Source organism: Sus scrofa, chromosome X (assembly GCF_000003025.6).
Source record: "Sus scrofa isolate TJ Tabasco breed Duroc chromosome X, Sscrofa11.1, whole genome shotgun sequence".
Lineage (NCBI taxonomy): Eukaryota > Metazoa > Chordata > Mammalia > Artiodactyla > Suidae > Sus > Sus scrofa.
Genome location: NC_010461.5, coordinates 107,742,313 through 107,764,039, shown reverse-complemented (window position 1 = coordinate 107,764,039; position 21,727 = coordinate 107,742,313). Strand labels below are relative to the sequence as shown.

The 21,727-nt window shown below is 39.0% G+C and overlaps 2 protein-coding genes across 2 annotated transcripts in view; both read left to right on the top strand.

Annotated features, from left to right (window-relative positions):
• IGSF1 (immunoglobulin superfamily member 1) overlaps positions 1–21,727 on the top strand; it is a 375,771-nt gene that overhangs the window by 286,697 nt on the left and 67,347 nt on the right. The gene's annotated exons all lie outside the window — the stretch shown is intronic.
• Positions 1,305–11,675, top strand: LOC100511059 (olfactory receptor 1020-like). The gene has a single exon (XM_021080495.1). It carries the CDS (start codon positions 7,686–7,688, stop codon positions 8,646–8,648), a length of 963 nt encoding a protein of 320 aa, XP_020936154.1. The 5' UTR covers positions 1,305–7,685; the 3' UTR covers positions 8,649–11,675.

Below are 21,727 nucleotides of genomic sequence, written 5' to 3'. Positions count from 1 at the left end.
ACACCATACTTTATATGGTTTCAATTCTTTTCAAATGTGTTATAGTTTGGTGTAGGACCTAAGATACAGTCTATGTACCATTATTAAGTGGAGTGTTCTATAAAAGTATCAGTTAGTTCCAGTGGGTTGATAATATTGTTCAAATACTTTTTATTAATTTTTTTTTGTCTTTTTTTTTTTTGCTATTTCTTTGGGCCTCTCCTGCGGCATATGGAGGTTCCCAGGCTAGGGGTCGAATCGGAGCTGGAGCCACCGGCCTACGCCAGAGCCACAGCAACGCGGGATCCGAGCCGCGTCTGCGACCTACACCACAGCTCACTGCAACGCCCGATCCTTAACCCACTGAGCAAGGGCAGGGACCGAACCCACAACCTCATAGTTCCTAGTTGGATTCGTTAACCACTGCGCCACGACGGAAACTCCCCAAATACTTTTTATTATATTATGTTTTTAACAATAGGGAATGATGCTTACCAAGCATTTTCTACATTGCAAGTATTTCTATATTGCAAGTATTTGTAATATTTATCTAAACTCTGTAAGGCAAATATCTCATTTTACAGGTTAGAAAAGTGACATGCAGAAATGTTGAGTATCATGCTCAAGATCACACAAAAATAAAACTTGAAGGCCAGAATTTGAACCTAGTTTTGTCTGACTGAAGATAATGTTCTTTTCATTATACCACCCTCCTTTTGGCTTGATACATGTACTAGTTGGTATGTTGTTTGAGGCATATTTTTAAATCTTATTCAATGGGTATTTTGTCTCCCCAGCTAGATTATGAGCTCTCTGAAGTTAAAGACTCTTCTTTTCCTTTTACAGAGTGTCTATTAAAGATTCAATGTGCAGTAAGGGCTTGATAGTTGCTGACTGACAAAATTGACTGAAATGCCCTCTAAAAACCCTCAGTAGGAATTGAATGATGGTGATCATAGCCACTGTCATTGAAGGGGAAAGAAGTGTTTATCTCAGACCTGAATTATATATTATTATTTCTCAATAAAGGTGCTAGTTGATATTTGGAGTGAAAAAATTCTTATTATAAGAATTGCACAAGGAGTTCCCGTCGTGGCACAGTGGTGAACGAATCCGACTAGGAACCATGAGGTTGCAGGTTCGACCCTGGCCTCGCTCAGTGGGTTAACGATCCGACGTTGCCGTTAGCTGTGGTATAGGTCGCAGATGCAGCTCAGATCCCGTGTTGCTGTGGCTCTGGCGTAGGCTGGCAGCTATAGCTCCGATTCGACCCCTAGCCTGGGAACCTCCATATGCCGCGGGAGCAGCCCAAGAAATGGCAAAAAGACAAAAAAAAAAAAAAAAGAAAGAAAGAAATACACAAGACTTTTGAGCATTATAAGACATTTAGCATCCCTGGCCACCTCAAAGTTAATATCAGTATTTCCTCACAGTTATTTTCACAATAAAAAAAAAACTTCCATACAATTCCAAGTGCCCTATATAAGGGAAATATCACCCTAACTGAGAACCACTAACAGTTCCTGGCACATACAGGTGTTCCATAAAATTTCATTGTAAGCGTAAGAACACCCCTCAATGAAATTACCTCATGGCTCTGAAGATTGTGATGAAGGACATGTCTCTCTAGGTCCCCTTGTAGGAAAGGGCTGGACATGGTGTCTCTAATTACTCTTGAAATGTCTTTTACTTCTTAAGACTTCTTGGGTTTGTCCAAGTTTGCAGTTCACCATCTCAGTGATGGTCATGATTCAGCAGATAAGGAGGCACTTGTGTAGATTCGAAGGCATCAGTCCCTAACCATTGTGCAAAGACCTCTCCCTGATTGTTGTATTAACTGATAGCTCTAAATTCTTTGTCAGACCCTGTGAGGAATCAGGCAGCTAGGGTCTAGTATTCTATTTGTAAAAAGGAAGCAGGAAAAGTAACTCAGCATAAAACTCTGAGGTTGTAGTTTTCAACACTGGCAACATATTAGAGTCACTCGGGAAGCTTTTTAAAAATATGGATGCCCATGCCACATCCCAGACCAGTTAGATCAAAATCTGATGATGGGATCTGAATATAGTGTATTTTTAAGATCCCAGGTGATTTTAATGTAAAAACAGTGTTGAGAACCATCAGTTTTAGAGAAAAGGGCTGAGCAGATGAACAAATATGATTTTAGAAGATGATTTCAATGTGCTATGGCAAAAAGAGCATTGATAGATTGTGGAGTCAAAAGGACCTAGGTGATATTCCCGGCTTAGTTACATATCATCTTTGTGATCCTGGGTAATTTACTTATTTTCTCTGTGCTTCACTTTCTTCATCTGTAAAACAGAAATAAACATAGTACATGCTCCATAAAGTTGTTGTAAGAATAGCATAAAATTTTGTGATTGGATTTAGCACAGTTCCTTATACTGACTAGCAGAATAAATCTTTTAAAAATATGTAGCATGAAACTGTGACTTTTGAGCTATACAATATACTTTCAGAAAAATTGGAGAAAATTTCATTTCGGGCAGCAAATGGCTGGGAGGACATCAGACCTAAGAGGGGACACTCATTTCAAGGAGGATAGTAAAACCCTCCATGTTCCCAGTTCCATGACGATGGACCCCCTGTCCCCATTCACTGCAGACTGATGAAAGGACATTCCTCATGATCTGTCACCAGGACAAGTGACTCCTTTGTCATGCCATCAGCACAGTAATACAAAAAGGGGAAACACATTTGGGTATCATCAAGACTGTTCCTCACGTCCTGAAATGCATGGCACAGATGGAGAAACATCAGAAAACTCACTCACTTCTACATCACAAGGAAGGAAATGCCTTCAGCTAGGCATAAATCCAGAGCCTTCACCATTTAGAGGACTAGTTTACTCCATTGCCCCCATCAAATAGTAAGGGCTGGTGCAGTGTTCACTGGAAAACACCTTGGAGAAAAAAAAAAAAAATCAGGACTGCACTGATGCCATTGCTGGAATCTTTATATTAGGCACTTTGCAGCACCATCAGAATTTTGCTTCTAGCCACTGAGAGATCTTTGGACTTTGAGAAATTGATAGTGTGCAGGGATGATCACCTAGAAAGCATTGCATCTACGTTATTCAAATGTCTACAGGCAGTGACAACAGATAAAGACATCCCCATTAATATATAACAACATGGGAACAAGATACAGGTCTCTAGATGAAAACATTTGGGCACCAATTTGGTCTGCTGGCACATTACTTCATTCGTCCCTGAGCATTAATGAGTTAGCCTTTAAGTTGTTATCCCATAACCTCTATTTCAGCAAAGGCTGCAGTCGTAATGAACAAAAATGGCTCATTTTACCCTATGCGGTACGATGTCCCAAGATAATTAAATTTGGGGACAGCATTCTTCAATACGCAGAGTCAGCCCATCATGCCATAGCAGAAGCTCATAAAGTGGTTCAAATATCACCTAATGTACCACAATTTAACTTGAAGAAAAAGAATAATTTCTCCTTTAAATGGCTACAAAAATCTGCACAGCCAAGCAACAGAATTAAACCAATCTGCCCACAAGAGACATGTCTACAAAGTCTAATTTTTAAACAATTTTCTTGCTTTAAAATCAATAGCTCTAGCCCTTAAAATGCATAATAACGTGGTATTTTCCATAGAATCTGCTAATGAGCCAGCACTAAAGGAGATATAAGCTGCTTTTGCCTTCCAAATTTGAGACTTGTGCATGTGTGTGAGCACACTCACACCTGTGCATGTATTGGGGAGTGGGAGTGGAGTGTTGTATGTAGAGAATATTATTAACTTACTATTGATTTTATATTCCTAGCTCCTAGCACAATGAAAAGTACATGATACATATTTAATAAACATTTATCGAATAAAAAAAAAATAAAACACATGCATAGAACCGAGTCTTCCACAACTCAGATCTTGTCTGATTAAAAAATGAAACAGTATGGTACAAGGCAGCTGGCTGCCATATACATCTCAGGTACAAGAGTATTTTATTAAAACACTGAGTGGCCTTCAGAGAATTTACTGACCACGTAAAAACTAATAATTCTTTGATGTGAAAAATAATTTATAGTTTATAATCAGAGGCGTTTGCTGTGGAGTAAACAAGGTAATAGGACAGATCATAAAATGAGAAATATGTCCTTACTACCATCTTCTGTATTGGTCATTTATTCCTAATTCCTAGAATCCATATGTTTGGGAAAACAACTGGTATTTTAATTGTGGCTTAGAATTTTTCAGGTGAATAAGAATGTATTTTAGGTAAAAGATGACAACACAATATATCTCATAGTCAATTTGATTCTTCCAACTGTTCCCAGAACATCTCAGTGGTGACTCCAGATCCCCAAACTCTCAGCATGAGTCAGTGAAAACACTCTAATGGGAATGGCTCTGCTTACTGCTCCAGCCGTCTTGAACGTCCCTGAAGCTCAGCCCTTGAGCTTACTTTCCTCAGCATCTCAGGAGACCAGTCAAGAAGACAGATACTTTTGCTGTATTAATGATTCTGCCAATTACACAGACATGGCTAAGCCTGGAGGGGGAAGTAGGGAGGGAAATATAACTTGGACCTTAGTTCTAGAGGCTTTATTACCATAAGCCCACAAACTTATCTGCGCCTGCCAAGGGAACATCTGGAAAAAGCCCAACCAGTGATGCTGGCCTGAAGCATTTTCAATGAATACGGAAACAGAAAAGTGGCTGGTGAATATTTGTGACTTCTAGAGACATTCAAAGGATAAAGGTGGGTGATCAAAAGACAGCGATGCTGTAGAAGAAAGTTTGAATGTTCCATATATTCACATTCCTAGTCAACTTGTACTTGTGCCATTCTTTCAAACGGAGACTGAAGCTCTACGTAGAATTTAGGAGACCTCAGTTCTATTGCTGACAATGTCACTGAGCATTTGAGTGTACTCTGGATCTTTGTATGGCCAGCTTCTCTCCATTCAGATTCTAGCTCCTAACATCAACTCCTCAGAGAGGCTTTCCTTTGCACTCTACCTAATGCTGCCTCTCCAAACCCTGAGCTCTCTCTATTCTATTGGTGTGTTTTATTTTACTTATGATTTTATCAATCAAAAATATTTATGTATTTTTCGTTGGTTGTCCATCTCTTCCTTTAGATTTTAAAGTCCATGAGAGTACGCCTAGTACCTACCGCCTTGCCTGGTACACACCAAGCATCCAATGAATATTAGTTGAGAACATGAATGTCCAAGAACAAAGTACATAAGTTTTTTGTGGCTTGAATTCACCTCTAAAATTAAGAGAAACCATCTTGATTATTTCTATGATTAGCATGATAACAAAGAAAGGATGGATTTGCAAATCCCTTGAAAAATATTTAACAATCTATAATTGTATGACTAGATTTAGAAAAGACAGCATGGATACAATAACATTAGAATATTGCCGAACCATATTTTAATGTAGATTCTGCCACCTAACAGCTATGAGATCTTGAGCAAGGCTTTGAAATGTTCTGAGCCTCAGTTACCTGGTGTGTAAGGTGTAAATAATAATAGTAGTTACTTGCTAAGGTGGTTAAGGAGATTAAATACAATGATTTGTGTCAATCACCCAGTATAATGTGTGGCATTTGTTATCTACTTATTAAAGGTATCTATTAATATATTCCGGATAACATTTAAAATGTTAACAACCAGCACTATGTACTGAGGAATTTCAGTTCCTAAAGATGGCCATAGAGGTGACATAAAGCAGGCAGCCACAACCTCAGAGGGACAAAAAGGCAGCAGGCATTTATTTATAGGTTGCGGGAGACTAATCTAACTTTCTCTTCCAGAGTCTGACTTGGAGCCCACAAGAAGATGGAAGCCAGTGTTGTGAAAGCCAAGGTGGGCTGGCAGCTGTCAGGGAAGCACCCAGGGAGGAGGGGGCTCTAGAACAGCAGTTTTCACAATGATCATAAAGCTATTTTTTGGCTACGCCCAGCATGGGGAAGTTGCCTGGGCAGAGATTGAACCCACACCACAAGCAGCAACCCAAGTTGCTGCAGTGAGAATGCTGGATCTTTAATCCACTGAGCCACCAGCAAACTCATAGAACTTATTTAAAGTTTGACCTGTCTATTCCAGTGCATGCTTTCTGAGTATTCACCGTAACTCTATTTAATTACTGTACAAATAATTTTCCTAGAGACTGTCACTGGATATTTGCAGCAATCTTGTGAGTTCAGAAGAGCATGTATTTTTGTGCCTATTTTATAGATGAAGCTAGTATGACCCAGAAAGAATTACCAAATGCTATGGAGCATTTGGAGCATTTGAAATTGGAACTCAAACCCAGGCATTCTGACTCTAAATCCAGGGATATCAATTCTCTGTTCAGTGCCATAGTTTGTCCTTCGCTATCCCAACTCTTAACAAGAAAAATATTATCAAAATAAAGTACAGTTAGATATTGTCAATCTCCCTGATTAAGAGAAAGGTTGTCAAAATGTGACTTCCTAAGGAACTGTGGGTGAAGCAGCTCCCTGTTTTCTGTGTTCTGATAAGGACATGGATTCCATGTTTCTGAAAGGAGAGGTCAGAGGCTGTTACGCCCTCCAAGTGGAAGGCATACTGTAGAAAGGACAACTGGGTTTGAGTTCCAGCACTTAGATTAAGCCCGAGGGCAACTTTGGGCAATTTCCTTCCCCTTTTGATGCCGTACGTTCTGGATTTCTCCCTCTTGAAAACAGCATTAGATGAGAGTAATATATCACCCTTTTACTGCCTCAACAGGCTGGAGAATCACAACACAGTGATTAGTAACAAGAGCTCAGTTAGGAAATAATTCTTAGCAAGGAGCAAGTGGCAGAATCTAAAGGGGCTTCTGTGCAGTTTGAACAGACAAACTAGGAGATTCCCAATCATAATAAAAGCTAATATTTACCACATGCTTAGCATGGACCAGGCACTTTGCTAAGTGCTTTACATAAATTATTCCATCTTCACAGTAAATTAGTGGAGTGGAGTAAGAATATTTTGGTACACTCAGGGTAAAGATGAGGAAACTGAAGTTCAGACAGGTTACGTAGCATGCCCAAGTTCACACAGCTAGTAAATAATAGAATGGGATTCTAACCCACATGTAATTGACCCTGGAGTTTGCCCTTTTACCCCTATATGATATTGTTTTATATTCTCCCTCCCCTCATCCGCTGCTGTCTCTCAAACACACAGCTGAGGTGTGGAGAGTCTCTCCCATGTCTAAGATTTGTGTCCTTGACTTTATGCCCAGGCTAAACTTTAGCTGAGGACAAGTTCATTGCTGGGAAGAAGGATGTGGAAGGAGGAAGGCAATTAGGATTCACTGAGACCCACTCTTCTTCCCATACGTTGCTAAATACTTTACAGATACCTACCATCACCTTTAGCCTTACAACCAGTCTTATAGGATTGGTATTTTATCCTTGTTTACAAGGAAGACTCAAAGAGGTTAAGACATTCGGCCAAGGTCACAGAGACAATACGTGGCAAAAGCTGAGATTCAGACCCATTCTTCTGATTCCATATTCAATCCTCATGCCTTTAAACCTTGTATCCAATTGGGCTGGAAGTTAACAAGAAATAGGTAAGCCAGAATGTCATGTGCTAGGTCACCAGGACCAGACCCTGCAGGTGTGTGTTTAAGGATTTGAACTGTACATGTCTCACTATTGTCATGCATATCCCTTCTGCAGACCTGCAGTGGCGCAATGGGAGCAGGCAATACCAGTGAGTTGCGCAAATTCTTCCTCGTGGGCCTCACCGATGATCCTCAGCTTCAGCCCATCCTCTTTGCCCTCTTCTTCTCCATCTATGCGGTCACAGTGGTTGGAAACCTGGGCCTCCTTGTTCTCATTACAGTCAACTCCCAACTCCATACTCCCATGTATTTCTTCCTCAGCAACCTGTCCTTTCTTGATTTCTGTTATTCTTCAGTCACGGTCCCCAAAATGTTGATGGGGTTTTTCTCCGGTTGTCAAAGCATCTCCTTCTCTGGCTGTGTGGTCCAGACAAGCTGCTTTTTGATCTTTGCTGTCACCGAGTTCTTCCTCCTGGCATCCATGGCCTATGACCGTTACGTGGCCATCTGCAGTCCTTTGCTCTACCATACCATCATGTCCCCAAGGCTTTGTTTGCAGCTAGTGGCTGCTAGCTATGCAGTGGGCCTAATGAACATGGTGCTTCTCACTAGCACAACTTTTCGTCTGACCTTCTGTAAGTCCCATGTTATCACTCATTACTTCTGTGACATTCCTCCCCTTTTAAAACTTTCCTGCTCTGACACACAGATCCTTCAACTTCTTCTCTTTGCCTGTGGTAGTTTTAATGTGTCTGTGTCCCTGGCAATAGTCCTGGCCTCCTACACATGTGTCTTCTTGGCTATCATCCGAATCCCCTCAGCCCAGGGCAAACACAAGACATTCTCCACCTGTGCATCCCACCTGACGGCTGTCAGCCTGTACTATGGGACCACAGTGTTCATTTACTTGCGTCCTACCTCTGAGTACCTACTAGGCAGGGACAGGCTGGTGTCTGTATTCTACACAGTGGTCATCCCCATGCTCAACCCCATGATCTACAGTCTGAGGAACAAAGATGTCAAGGAAACATTTGGCAATGCTCTCAAGAAGATGTCACAATTCTTCTCTCTCCGTACAGCCAGATTGCTCTGATAGTCAGTGCAGGAAAGGAAGGACAGAGAAGGGAAGGAGAGGTAGGTGATATATTTTTGGCCACCAATTATTTCTCATGCATTATTCCAGGAATCTTAAATAGACTAGGCCTTCAATCCTCTCTACAACTCTGGAGGTCATGTATTGTTATCTTAATTTTACGGATGAGGAAACCGAGGCCCTGAGAAGTTTCAGTGATTTGTCCAAGGTCAGATAGCTTGAATGTAGTGGAACTTAAACGTCAATTCAGAACTGTCTAACCCTGAAACTGCCTTTTTACTACATTGCATTGTTTATGTACAAGTCAAGACGCCACCCTCTCTCTTAACCCTCAGAGTCTAAGGTTTCTGAATTTTTTTTCCCTTTTTGGTAAATCTGGTCTCTAAAATTTATAATAGATTCAGTCCCTTAAGACTCCCTCCCTTTCCCATAGCCAATTCTTTACCTGTGGCTTTGTATCAAGCTTTATTTTAATCAGGTCATTAAATTAACTCAATACTTGTTGTATACACAGCCCTCTACCAGATGCAGGGGTAGAGAGTGATAAAAAGGAAGGAAGTTATGGCCACTAACTTTTGGTATGTTTCAATTCATTTAGGGAAGACAGAAGATCCCACCCAAGTGACAAATGGACTATGACTTTTCATTTCAATTGACATTTATTGAGGTCTATGCAGTAAATGTCAAATCATTTACCTCATAATCATCCTACAAACTCTGTGATGTAGGTACTATTGTTGCTCCCATTTTACAGATGAGAATAATCAATATAGCTAAAAAGGGTTAAGTAACTCACTCAAAGTAACACAGGTAATGAATGGTGAACACAGAATTTGAATCCAGGTCTGTTTGGCCAAAGAGCTTATATTATTTCCCTTCTGCTATGTCAGCTCCTGGATTACTGGGCTGCCTATCAGTAAGCACCAAGGGATACAAATTGTAAGGCTGGGATTCAGTGCAAAGGAAGTAGGATGAATTGGATTCATAAGAGAGCCTCTAGGAAAAGATAGATGGTTTGAATAAAATCTATAAAGAGTGAAGAGTGGTAGTAATAGATGAGTAGTGAAGGGAATGAGAGGTACTGGGGATCAAAGTCTGAGATAAAAGAATCTAGATGCATAAAGGTCTGGTTTGGCTGGATCAAGGTAGAAGTCAAATTTAGAAGCAAAGGCCATTGACAAAATAGTGAGATGGTTGAGTAGGGCCGATATACCTTCTTTGTAGGTCTTACTAGCATCTAAATAATTCCTTACTTCCGTATGTGGGAAAGTTCTAAATAGAGCTCTGATTTCCCTAATTTGACCCAAGATGGCTTTGAGTGTGTAGCTACTTACAGTTGTGTTAAGAAATCATGTTTTATGGAGGCCAAGACTGCCATAAAACCTTATTCTCTGTCTACAGTCCATGCCACCCAGATTACTCAGACAACCAGCAAATGGGAGGCCTTGGTCACAAGAAGCTATCATGGAATTACTTCCTGACTCAAAACTTGTGGTCAAGTTAGAGTAGGAAAGCTCAAACAAGTGTGATATAGTGAAGTTGCTTCAAATCTAAAGGCAGCCAGACCTAAAGGAGGAACTTGCTTTCTGACACCTTCCTTATTGAGAGTTCCTCCACCCTAGAAAAGGCTTTTCTCTATTTTATCCTTTTTTTTTTTTTTTTTAGGCTATTGCAGTAGTCTGATAACCGGTCTCACTGCTTCCTGGCTTGCTCTGACCAGTTTATCCTCCACACTGCTGCCCGATGATTATTCTAAGCAGAAGTCTGTCTGTATCCACTGTTCTCCTTTAAACTCTTCACTGGCTCTTCGTTGTCCTCACAATAAAGTCCAATCCGTTAACTTACAGGTCCTTCATAATCAAAACCTGACCTCTCAAACCATATTTCTCACAATCCCTCTTCCCCTCCCACTTCATATACTCCCCTTTCTACTTACTATTTTCTTCATTCACAGTGCCTTCACTTTTCATCAGTGACAGATCTTGCCTCTATTTCTGATCATGATCTTCCTCCTGAGCTGACCAAAAGTGTTCACCCCTTCCTGGGAACTTTAGAACCAATGATTACAGTATCCAATCATCCTATAATCCTATGCTGCCTTATTCCGTTCCACTTATATTCATATCTTGCTTCCTCTACCATATTGTGTCCTTTGTAGGGGAAGACCAAGGTGTCTCATAGCTATGTAACCACTTAGTGCCTGGAACCAAGATGGCATTAATGAAATGTTGTTCGTGGGAAGAATAAGAACTTTTCATGTACTATGTCTTTGGGCTTTGGTGTGGGCATTTGTGTCTACTTCTGAACCCTCCGAGAAGCCAGAGGTGTGTTACTAATTCACCCCCTCTTTTCTTTTTCAATATTCTATGTCCTTTCCCGCATTTACTTCCAGTTTGACCTTTTCTTATACCTCTGTCCCCTCTGCCAGCATTTGCAAATACATTGCTCTGTATTGATTTGATCTATATGTGTTGTATTCCCAACTAGATTAATGTTCTTTGAGGAAATGGATCACCTCTGTGTTTGGCTTTCCTGGTAATTGTGAGCTGTGCAAAACAAGTGCCCATTGGGTAAACAGATATGTGCCTGTATTTATGTGGCGCTCAAAGAAGAGCTGAGATAACTAAATGTGAGTTTAACAAGGGAATAGGGAGCTAGCATTTATTGTGAACCTACTAAATCCCAGACATAATGATAAGTCCTCAGATTATCTCATTTAATCATCACAAAAAACTGAGTTAAATTTTTTAATTAAGATTTTATTCTTTAGAGCTGTTTTAGGTGCACAGCAAAATTGAAGTAAAGGTACAGAGAGTCCCCATACCTCGTTTGCCCTTGTATATGCATTACTTCCCCCATTACCAACATTCCCCACCAGAGTGGTACATTTGTTTCAATTGATGAACCTGTGTGGATGCATCATAATCACTCAAAGTTCATAGTTTACAGTAGGGTCATTCTTGGTGTTGTATAGCCAATGTGTTCAACAATGTGATTTTTTTTTTTTTTTTGCTTTATTTTAGGGCTGCACCCATGGCATATGGAAGTTCCCAGGTTAGGGGTCGAATCGGAGCTACAACACTCAGCCTATACCATAGCCACAGCAATACAGGATCCGGGCTGCATTTGCAACCTACACACCAGCTCACAGCAATGCTGGATCCCCAACCCACTGAGTGAGGCCAGGGATCAAACCCGCATCCTCATGGATAATAGTCAGATTCGTTTCTGCTGCACCACAACAGGAACTCCTCAACAATGTGATTTTATCCTGATTTGACCCTTGAGGATAAGGAGTATCAGAGAAGTTGCGGCTTGCTCAGTTACACGTACACAGCCAGTAAGGAATGGAGTCAGAATTTTGAACTCAAGTCTGTATGAATTTAGAGCCTTTATGTTTACCTACTTTACTAAATCTCCATTACAGTAATCATTCCACTTTTCTTAAATCCTAGGTTTGTGCTATACACATGTGGCATCCAGGCACTGAGAGAGAAACACTGGAGACTGAGTCAGTAGCAACACATTTTGAGCTCTGGCTTAACACATCTGAGGCACAGAGGGAAGAAAGAGAAGGAAGGAGGGAAGGAAGGGAGGGAAGGAGGAAGGGAGTAAAGAAAGAAAGAAAATATCTTGAAATGTCCTGCCGTTCCGTTCATTTAGAAAGTGTACACGTGGGAATGGACGGTCACCACAGCCCTGTTCTTAGGGCTTTCTCTTGAAACTAGACCCAGGTGGGAGGAGTGATTGCCCAACAATCCCTTTAGCCTCTTGCTCAGCTAACTCAGAAAATACCACTTCTCCTAGGAAAACTGTCAAAACTTTGGAGACATACTTTAAGGAAGCAGCCCTCGGGATTGTCTAGGATCCTTAAAGGTTCTACTAGTAGCCATGTGTTCCTTCAACAACTTCATAAGGCTCCAATGCCTGGGAGCCCTGCTTAGCTGAAGCAAGGATACTGAGGGTCTGCCCGCCTACATTGTTCTATCATTGCTCACTCTGCCCTGAGCCCATTCTCCCTTTTTGGCGATTTGAAGAAGGCTCCCAAGAGATGTGCATTCAAAGCAACTGCTTTTCTTGGTGAATGAGGTGACTCCTAATTGTCACTGGCCTTGCCTAGGCAATGTGACCTGATCAGCTTGATTTAGTGTTCCTTGTTTGGGCTTCATTCAAAGCAATATGCCTTCCCCTCTTAAACTAAGTCATCCTGAGAACATATTGAGAGGACAGGGCTTGTATTTACTAATATTATGTGTAATAGTAATAAGAACCAAGCAAGAGCACCTCTGGCTGATTGAATGCCTACAAGCCCAGAATTTATTGTTTTACACACAATTTCTCATTTCATTTTATAGGCAAAGAAACTGGGGCTCTGAAAAATGAAACAATTTGACAGAACAAGAGGAAAATGCACAAATCCTTATTTACTAGAAGGAAAATTTTAACACACTCTTCTCAGAAACTGATATGAAGTTTGAATTAATACACAAACATACGTACATATCAAATACTGGGCCCCTCCAAATATACACATCATTTTTAATAACATTTGAAGCATTTACAAAACTAGAACACAAGTATCAAAGGAAGTCTCAATAAATTCCATATAAGCAATATCATTTTAATAACAATCTCATAAAATGCAATAAAATAGAAGTTAATAAAAAAAATACTGCCCAAAGCTCCCTATACATTTGGACAAAAAAATCTTCTAAATGGACTAAAGAAAAAATTAATGAAAAATGACACACAGGGAGTTCCCGTCGTGGCTCAGTGGTTAACGAATCTGACTAGGAACCATGAGGGTTCGATCCCTGGCCTTGCTCAGTGGGTTAAGGATCCAGCCTTGCCGTGAGCTGTGGTGTAGGTTACAGACACGGCTTGGATCCCACGTTGCTGTGGCTGTGGTATAGGCCAGTGGCTACAGCTCCGATTCGACCCCTAGCCTGGGAACCTGCATATGCCATAGGAGCGGCCTAAGAAATGGCAAAAAGACAAAAAAAAAGACACACAATTATTACTAAATGACATATATCAGATTGTAGAGTGTAACTGATATAAGAAAATATGATGCATGCAATATGAAACAAAATAGCCGAATATTGCTATGTTAAGCATTCAACTCAAGAGGTTAGAAAAGAATCATGAAGCAAATCAGAAGAAAGTAAAACAAAGGAAATAAATATCAAAACAGAAATTAATGAACTAGGAAACAAAAAAATAAAAATGGTTAACAATGCCAAAACCTAGTTTTTAAAAAAGCTTAATAAAATAGACAATACTCTGATCAGATTGAATAAGTAAAAAAGAATGAAAACCTGGAGGAGAAGAGAAGATGGCAGAGTAGTAGGTTGTGAAACATAGATTAGCTCTGTCTTTAATTCATATGAATGAATTTACAGTATGTACTCTTTTGTTGTCTGGCTTTTTCCGTTGGGTTTCCATGTTGTTGTGCATAGTTGTAGTTAATTCTTATTTATGTAGGTAGATACTACCAAGCAGTTTTTCAAAGTAATTTTCCAGCACTATGAGAGTTCCATTGTTCTCCATCAACTTGCTAACACTTGTTACTGTCAATTCTTTTAGATGTTCTAATGGGTAATACAGCTGTCTCATATGGTTTTAGTTTATATTCCCCTTATAAATAATAAAGTTAATCCATTTACATTTGTAGATAACTGTTTTTGTGAAGTGCCTGTTCAAGAAACACTGAGAGTTAGGGGACTCAAGGAAGGACAGGGAGGAGGGAGGGAAAGGGAATTCATGAAGCAGACAGCTGGGAGTGCCGATCACCCACCTTACTGCACAAATCAAACAGAAGCAAATGTTTGACCAGTTAATTTAACCTGATTTTGTAGGTGACCCTCATGTACTGTTGGTGGGGAAACAGTACTACTATGGAAAACAGTATAGACATTCCTCAAAAAATTAAAAATAAAACTGCAATATGATCCAGCAATTCTCCTTCTGGTTTTTACCCAAAGAAAGGAAGACACAAATTTGAAAAAACACAGTGCTTATGTTCACAGCAGTACTATGTACTATAGCCAAGATAAGGAAACATCCTAAGTGTCCACTGATGGATGAATGGATAAAGAAGATGTGGTATATAGTCACAATAGAATACTATTCAGTTGTAAAGAAAAAAGGATGAAATCATGTCATTGTGACAACATGGATGGACCTTGAGGAAATTATGCGAAGTGAAATAAGTCACACAAAGAAAGACAGATACCATATGACTTCACTTATATGTTGAATCTAAAAAAAACAAAACAAACAAAACAAAACAAAGATCATAGATCAGAGAACAAAATGATGGTTGCCAAAGGGAGGGGAGTTGGTGAGTGGACTAAATGAGAGAAGAAAGTCAAGAGCTACAAACTTACCATTATAAAATAAACAAGTTACAGTCATGTAAAGTACAGTCTGATGACTCTAGTCAATTTTTGTAGAGCATACTTGAAAGTTGCCTAGTGAGTAAATCCTAGAATTTAACTTTGTATGGTGATGAATGGTAACTAGATTTATTGTGGAGAACATTTTGCAATGAATACAAATATTGAATCATGTTGTTTACCTGAAACCAATGTAATGTTGTATGTCAGTCATCTCTCAGTAAATTTGTTTAAACTCGAAAAAAGAATCAAGACCTGAATAATCATTATGAACAATGAAAATAGGGATATTACTAAATAAACATTTAAAATTTTAGCATAATAAGAGCATACTATGAAATGTGCCAATAAATACAAAAACTTTGATGAGATGAGAAATTCTGTATAAAAATAAAAATTAACATATTTTTATTAAAGAATAAATTTAAAACATGAATAAGTCATCAGACACTGAAGAAATTCAATCAGTAGCCAAAGGCACAAATCCCATATTCTTTCACGGGTAAGTTTTATCAAACTATCACAGAACAGGCAATCTCTAAATTATATAAAATATTCTAGACAACAGAAAAAGAGGAAAAGCTATCCGGTCCATTATATGAGGTTAGCGAAGACTTGACACCAAAGCCAGACAAGCTTGCTTAAAAGACGAAACAATATATGGCAATTATACTTTTGATAAAAACCTCAAAAGTCCTAATTAAAATATTAATTAACTGAACTCAACCAATTTATAAAAATAATACTATGTAATCAAATGGGCTTGTTTTCAGGAATTAAATGATAGTCTAGAAAATCCATTACTGCAAGTCACTACTTAAGCTGATTAAAGAGAAAATAATATGTACTCATCTCAATAGATTTTTTAAAATTAAGTGAAATTCAACCACTCTTTATGGGGAAAAAACCCTCTAAACAAATTAAAATAGAGGGAAAGGTTTAATCTAAGATTATCTACTAAAACCCCATGATAAACATTATGATTAATGTAGAAACTTTAACAACTTTAATCAGAGCCATGAACAAGATGAGGATGCCTGCACTCCATATAACTACTTAACATTATATTGTAGAGATATTGCGAATTCAATGAGACAAAGAATAGAAATAGACTTAAGGAGTTCCCGTCGTGGCGCAGTGGTTAACGAATCCGACTAGGAACCATGAGGTTGCGGGTTCGGTCCCTGCCCTTGCTCAGTGGGTTAACGATCCGGCGTTGCCGTGAGCTGTGGTGTAGGTTGCAGACGCGGCTCGGATTGCGCGTTGCTGTGGCTCTGGCGTAGGCCGGTGGCTACAGCTCCGATTCGACCCCTAGCCTGGGAACCTCCATATGCCGCGGGAGCGGCCCAAGAAATAGCAACAACAACAACAACAACAACAACAAAAAAAAAAAAAAAAGAAAAAGAAATAGACTTAAGCATGGGAATGGAGGAAAGTGTCATTATTCCTTGATGACCTGACTGGCTACATAGAAAACCAAAGAGAATTTTTAGACAAATTATTTTAACTTTTAAGGGAGTTCATCAATAATGTTGCATAGAAGATAATTTTTTTAAAAAATTAATAATTATCCTATACTGTAGCAAAAACAATGATAAAATAGAATGTTTGAATAGGTATTATTCACCAGTTAAATGAAAAATGATAATATCAAGTGTTGCTGAAGATGTGGACCAAGAATTTTCAAGACAATTATGAAAAATAAATAGGAACCAATTATCCTACAAATATCAAGACATAGACAAGTGTGTATTACTCTTAAAACAGTGTAATATCAATTGGAGGAAAGAGGAACTCAGACACAAATCTGAGAGTACAGTTGACCCTTGAACAATACAGGGGTTAGGGGTGCCAACCCTCCTTGCAGTCAAAAGTCTGTGTATAATTTACAGTTGGCCCTTCATATATACACAGTTCCTTCATATTCCTGGTTCCACATTCATGGAGTCAACCACAGATATTGCAGTACTGTAGTGTTTACTGTTGAAAAACATCCATGTATAAGTTGACCCACCCAGTTCAAACCCCTGTTTTTCAAGGGTCAACTGTATAAAGAACTTTGGTATATGACAGAACTGGCATTGTAAATCATGAGAGGAAAGGATGTATTATTCAATAAATGGTATAGAAACAATTGGTTTATCATATTAGAATAAATAAATTTCTTATATTTCATCATACACAGAAATAAATTCCAGATGGATTCAATAACTAAATTTTTAAAAACTTAAGTTTTAAACTAAATTTAGAATAATATATTAATGATAGTGGGGTAGGAGAGGATTTTGTGAATAAGATGCAAAAAGTACACATTGTTAAGTGATTGATAAATTTGACCACATCAAGGAAAAAAAATCCTTCCATCTTTCTAACGCTATAAAGACATTGCAATAAACAAAGTTAAAAGGCAAGTGACAGACTTGGAGAAGATATTTGAAACAAATAATACAACAGACAGATATAGACGCATGAAGGCCTCCATTTATTAAACGACAATCCACATTAACAACAGACCAAGTATTACTGGACGAGGCACTAAAGAGAAAACCTGAATGGCCAGTAAAAAGATGAAAACATGCTTTTATCCTCACTAATGATCAGGGAAATTCAAATTAAATTAGCATAGAGATACCATCAGATTACCACAAATAAAAACATCTGCTAATACCAAATGCCTGCAAGAATGTGAGGAAACAGATACTGTTTACACTGCTTGTAGGAATATGTGTTTGTACATCCAATTTGGAGAGCAATTTGGTAGTACCTAGTAAATACGAAACTATAAATATACTCTAAGTTGGTGATTCAACTCCTAGGTACCTTAAAAGAACACAAAAAACGTATTCAAGAATATTCACTGCAGCATTGTTTGTAATGGCTAAAATGTATTAATCTAAATGTCCATCCTTTTCTAGCCTAAAAGTTTCCAGCTTTTCAATTTGTAAGAATCTTCCATCCTTTTATTAACCCATCCAGTGCAACCTCAAAGCAAGGGTCTGAGACACATATTCGAATTGCACAACTTTTATGTATAGCAAGTAAGCTACAAGGAAAAACACATAAACCCACAGTATTCAGTATAACGGGCAGCGAGATAAATCACCAATGAGTGAATGAGAACTACAAATATCACCAAAGATAGGTCTGAAGAAACAATGTGAAGTGGTGGGCGGTGGGGGCGAAGCAAGCTGCCAAACGTTAGGCCATTTGTACGAAATTTAAAACATACAAAATGGTATCACATTGTTTATAGATAGATTCACGCGGAGTGGGCTGAAAACATGAACATGGAGGATACACATCAACTTTAGGATGTGGATGCCTCTGGGGCTCAAGAGAGATGGGATTGGAGACAAAAGGAACTTTCATCGTATCTATAATGTTTTGTTTCTTAGAAAACAAGCTCTGCCACAACATAAATAAATAAATAATGGCTGATCCGTATGCCAGGGCACCATGCAAATGTTAACATGAATGAGATTGATCTATGTATGCAGAGACTGAAAGATCTCCAAGAGGTATTAAATTAAAAAGCTCTGTGAAATTATTATGTATTGTGCAGTCACTTTTGTGTAAATATGAAAAAAAGCAAGGGTGTGTACATGTTGGTATAAGCATATAAAAATTCTTAAAGCACCCACAACAATTTATAATAGTTGCCTCTGAGGAGAGGGACTGTTGGCCTGGGGTTGGAGGAAGTATTAGTTACACTGTTTTAATTATTCACCATGTGCAAATTATGTGCTGCTCATTAAACCCAGTTTTTGAAAAATTCATGAACTTCAAATCAAAGACCTGACACCTTGTGTGATCTTTAGGTTAGTACTCTTTGTGTATTGAAGGCTACATAACATTTATTGAATTTTGTTTTAATAAATCTTCCTGCTGAGCCTTAGTGATGAGTGCGCTGGCAATCAGAGAGGAGGTGTCACTCTGGAGAGCTGTCCAGCTGAAACATTTTTCTAATTTCCCTCAAGGCCAAGAGCTACAACTGAGACATCTTTGCATCTCTGACTATATCTAGTACAGATCTTTGCCCGTGTATATTCATACAATTTTTCCTTCATTCTTTCATTCATTTAGTCATGTAACAAATGTTTTTAGAGAACTACATTTCACTGCAAACATAAAGCTTTTCAAGTACTTTGTACTTTAAATAGATTTCTCTGGGATGGCCAGAGATTTGGGATTGCTATTGTTTCTATGGGAAATGTGAGTTAACATCCAAAAAACCAAGACACCCGTGAACTTCAGGGTTATGATCCATTCACATGTTCTCAAATACTTAGAAAGAGATATTTTCTTCTGCAATTTCTTTTGATAAAGTTGAAAAACGATGAAGGGACAAGATGGTCTTACGGACAATGACAGTGAAGTTACTCTTGCCTGAAGCCATTGCCTCCTCTCCTTTTGCAATAACCATCATTCTTCTCTGAAATGAGATAACAGTTTCCTCACTAGACTTCTTGCCCTGAGTCTCTTCCTTTACCTCTAACTAATTTGCATAATTACCCAAAGTATACAGCTTTCTAAAACACAAATATGACTGTGCCACTTCCCTATTTAAAAACCCTTCTCGTTGACCTCAGGATAAAGTTCACACTCCTTAGGATGGTGTACAGGGCCCTCCATCTTCTGCATCTGCCTATTCTCCAGCAACCCCTCCTGTCACTTTTAAGCAGCACATGCTCTTCCCTCTGATTGAAACACCTTCCACTGACTTACTGGCTTGACATTCTTCTTTCAATCCCTCAGCACCCAATGAATTGTAACGATTAATGAAATAATAGATGGAAAAGTACTTTAGAAAAAATTAAAGCAAAAAAATCCCCAAATGACCAGCCCTTCAATAGACCTTTATTGGAACCAGCTCCCTTGCAAACTGATTCCAAAACTCCTTTGTCTGTGCTACATCTTCATGGTATACAGAGTTCTTTGGTTGCATTTATCATGTTGTAATTCCATTGATTTGTATACGTGTCTGTTATTCCCACTAGTCATTGAGTTCCTAAGTCATGGATCCAGCTTCTCAGCCTTGCTTCACCTTTATATCTCCAGCATTTAGAGTACTGACTGACACAGAGGAAGGGCCAGATGTTGTTTGTGAACTTCGTAGCCAAATGGTGACATTGATGATGGCCTGGTGTACCAAAGGCAATGGTCATATCTCTACAAGTGCTCTGGTTTGTATGATGCTTCACAAAACCATCAAAGAAACGAGAGAGGCCTAAGTGCTGTTATACAAAGAGGTTTTGCTATCCCAACGAGCTCTTTTCTACATAGCCTGGAAACCAGATAAACCAGCATTGCAAAAACTTACTCAGGAGGCCAGGTGCAATCTGCCGTCCAAGGATAGAAAATGACAAGGTAACTGGTTTTAAAAACTACCTCACAGCTTGTATGAAAGGACTTTTAATTTGATTATACAATCCAAACTGTAACAGTTGTGCTTATAATTAGAATGTAGAATTCACTTAAAGTTGACTGAAGGCTTTGGGGAAAAGAGATTTCGATGTTTTCAGGCTATATTGAATGATTTTTAAAAATAAGAGTTTTACTTCCAGTTTTAGGAGTCAGATATCTTTGAACTTGACACTATCTTTGACTTCTGTGATCCATGACATCAACATACTCTTCAAATATGAGATTAGCATGGAGCATATAGATTTCTAGTTGATAAAAGGTTTCCTGTACGTCATCTCATTGGAGTCTCTCAGCAACCCTATGAGGTCAGCAGGGCAGGGATTATCACTCCCATTCAAAGTAGAAAAAAAACAGGATTTATTAAAGGTAAGTGACACACCAGACTGCACATTGCAGTAGGAGATCCAGGTCTAGAACCTAGATTTTCTGTCCCTAGTTTCAGGACTTTTTCACATTATACCCTGCCCAAGCTATTCCTTGATGCTTTCAGCAGCCTCTGGGAGCTGGCCTAAATAGATCGTGGCTCTGACCCATGTGACATGTCAGATACTCCAATTTCCAACTTCACACTATTAGTCAGCAATCACTGAATGGAAGTTCAGGATGTCATGAGAATCCAACATTGATCTCTCAATTAAAAAGCAAATCTCCCCTGGGAGCCAAACTTAAAGATAATTGGTTTTCTTATTTGAACTGTATCCACCAGTCCCTGCTTGCAGAATGTTGTAGGAGTGTTTAAAAGATAGATATGCAGGCAAGCATTGGGCTCTTTCTAAACCCAAAGGAGGTCACTGCAGGAGCTAAAAATGCTTTGGTCACAACCACCTGGAACTAAAAATCCTTTAGGATAAAGTACTCTTAGTTCTTCCTTTTGGTAGCCTGGGGGCTCCAGGGACGTTAGTGAGAAAAGTATAATTGTGCGGATATAAAAGGAAAGGTTGGAAAGCTCCAGTTCTTAAGGTCCTGCCAGATCTTTTGAAAGGACAGGTAATAACATATCTGTCATGCTGTTTCTGGATCTACTTCTGGTCGAACAACATAGTAGTGCTACAGCGAACTAGCTACCTGTCTTAGCCATGCACTTTGGTTCCTGCTAAATATTTTGGGCTCCACATACACGGAAGGAACAAGAAGGCAGACTCTGAGGAAGCAAAGTGAACGTCTATACCATGGGCTCATCGTAGCGTCTAGGGATGGCTTAAGTTTCCAAACTCAAGTGGAAGAAAAAGATGAGGTAATTATCTTGATAATCACTAC

Coding starts and splice junctions, on each gene's coding strand:
- LOC100511059 (XM_021080495.1), top strand. CDS start 7,686: ATGGGAGCAGGCAATACCAGTGAGTTGCGCAAATTCTTCCTCGTGGGC.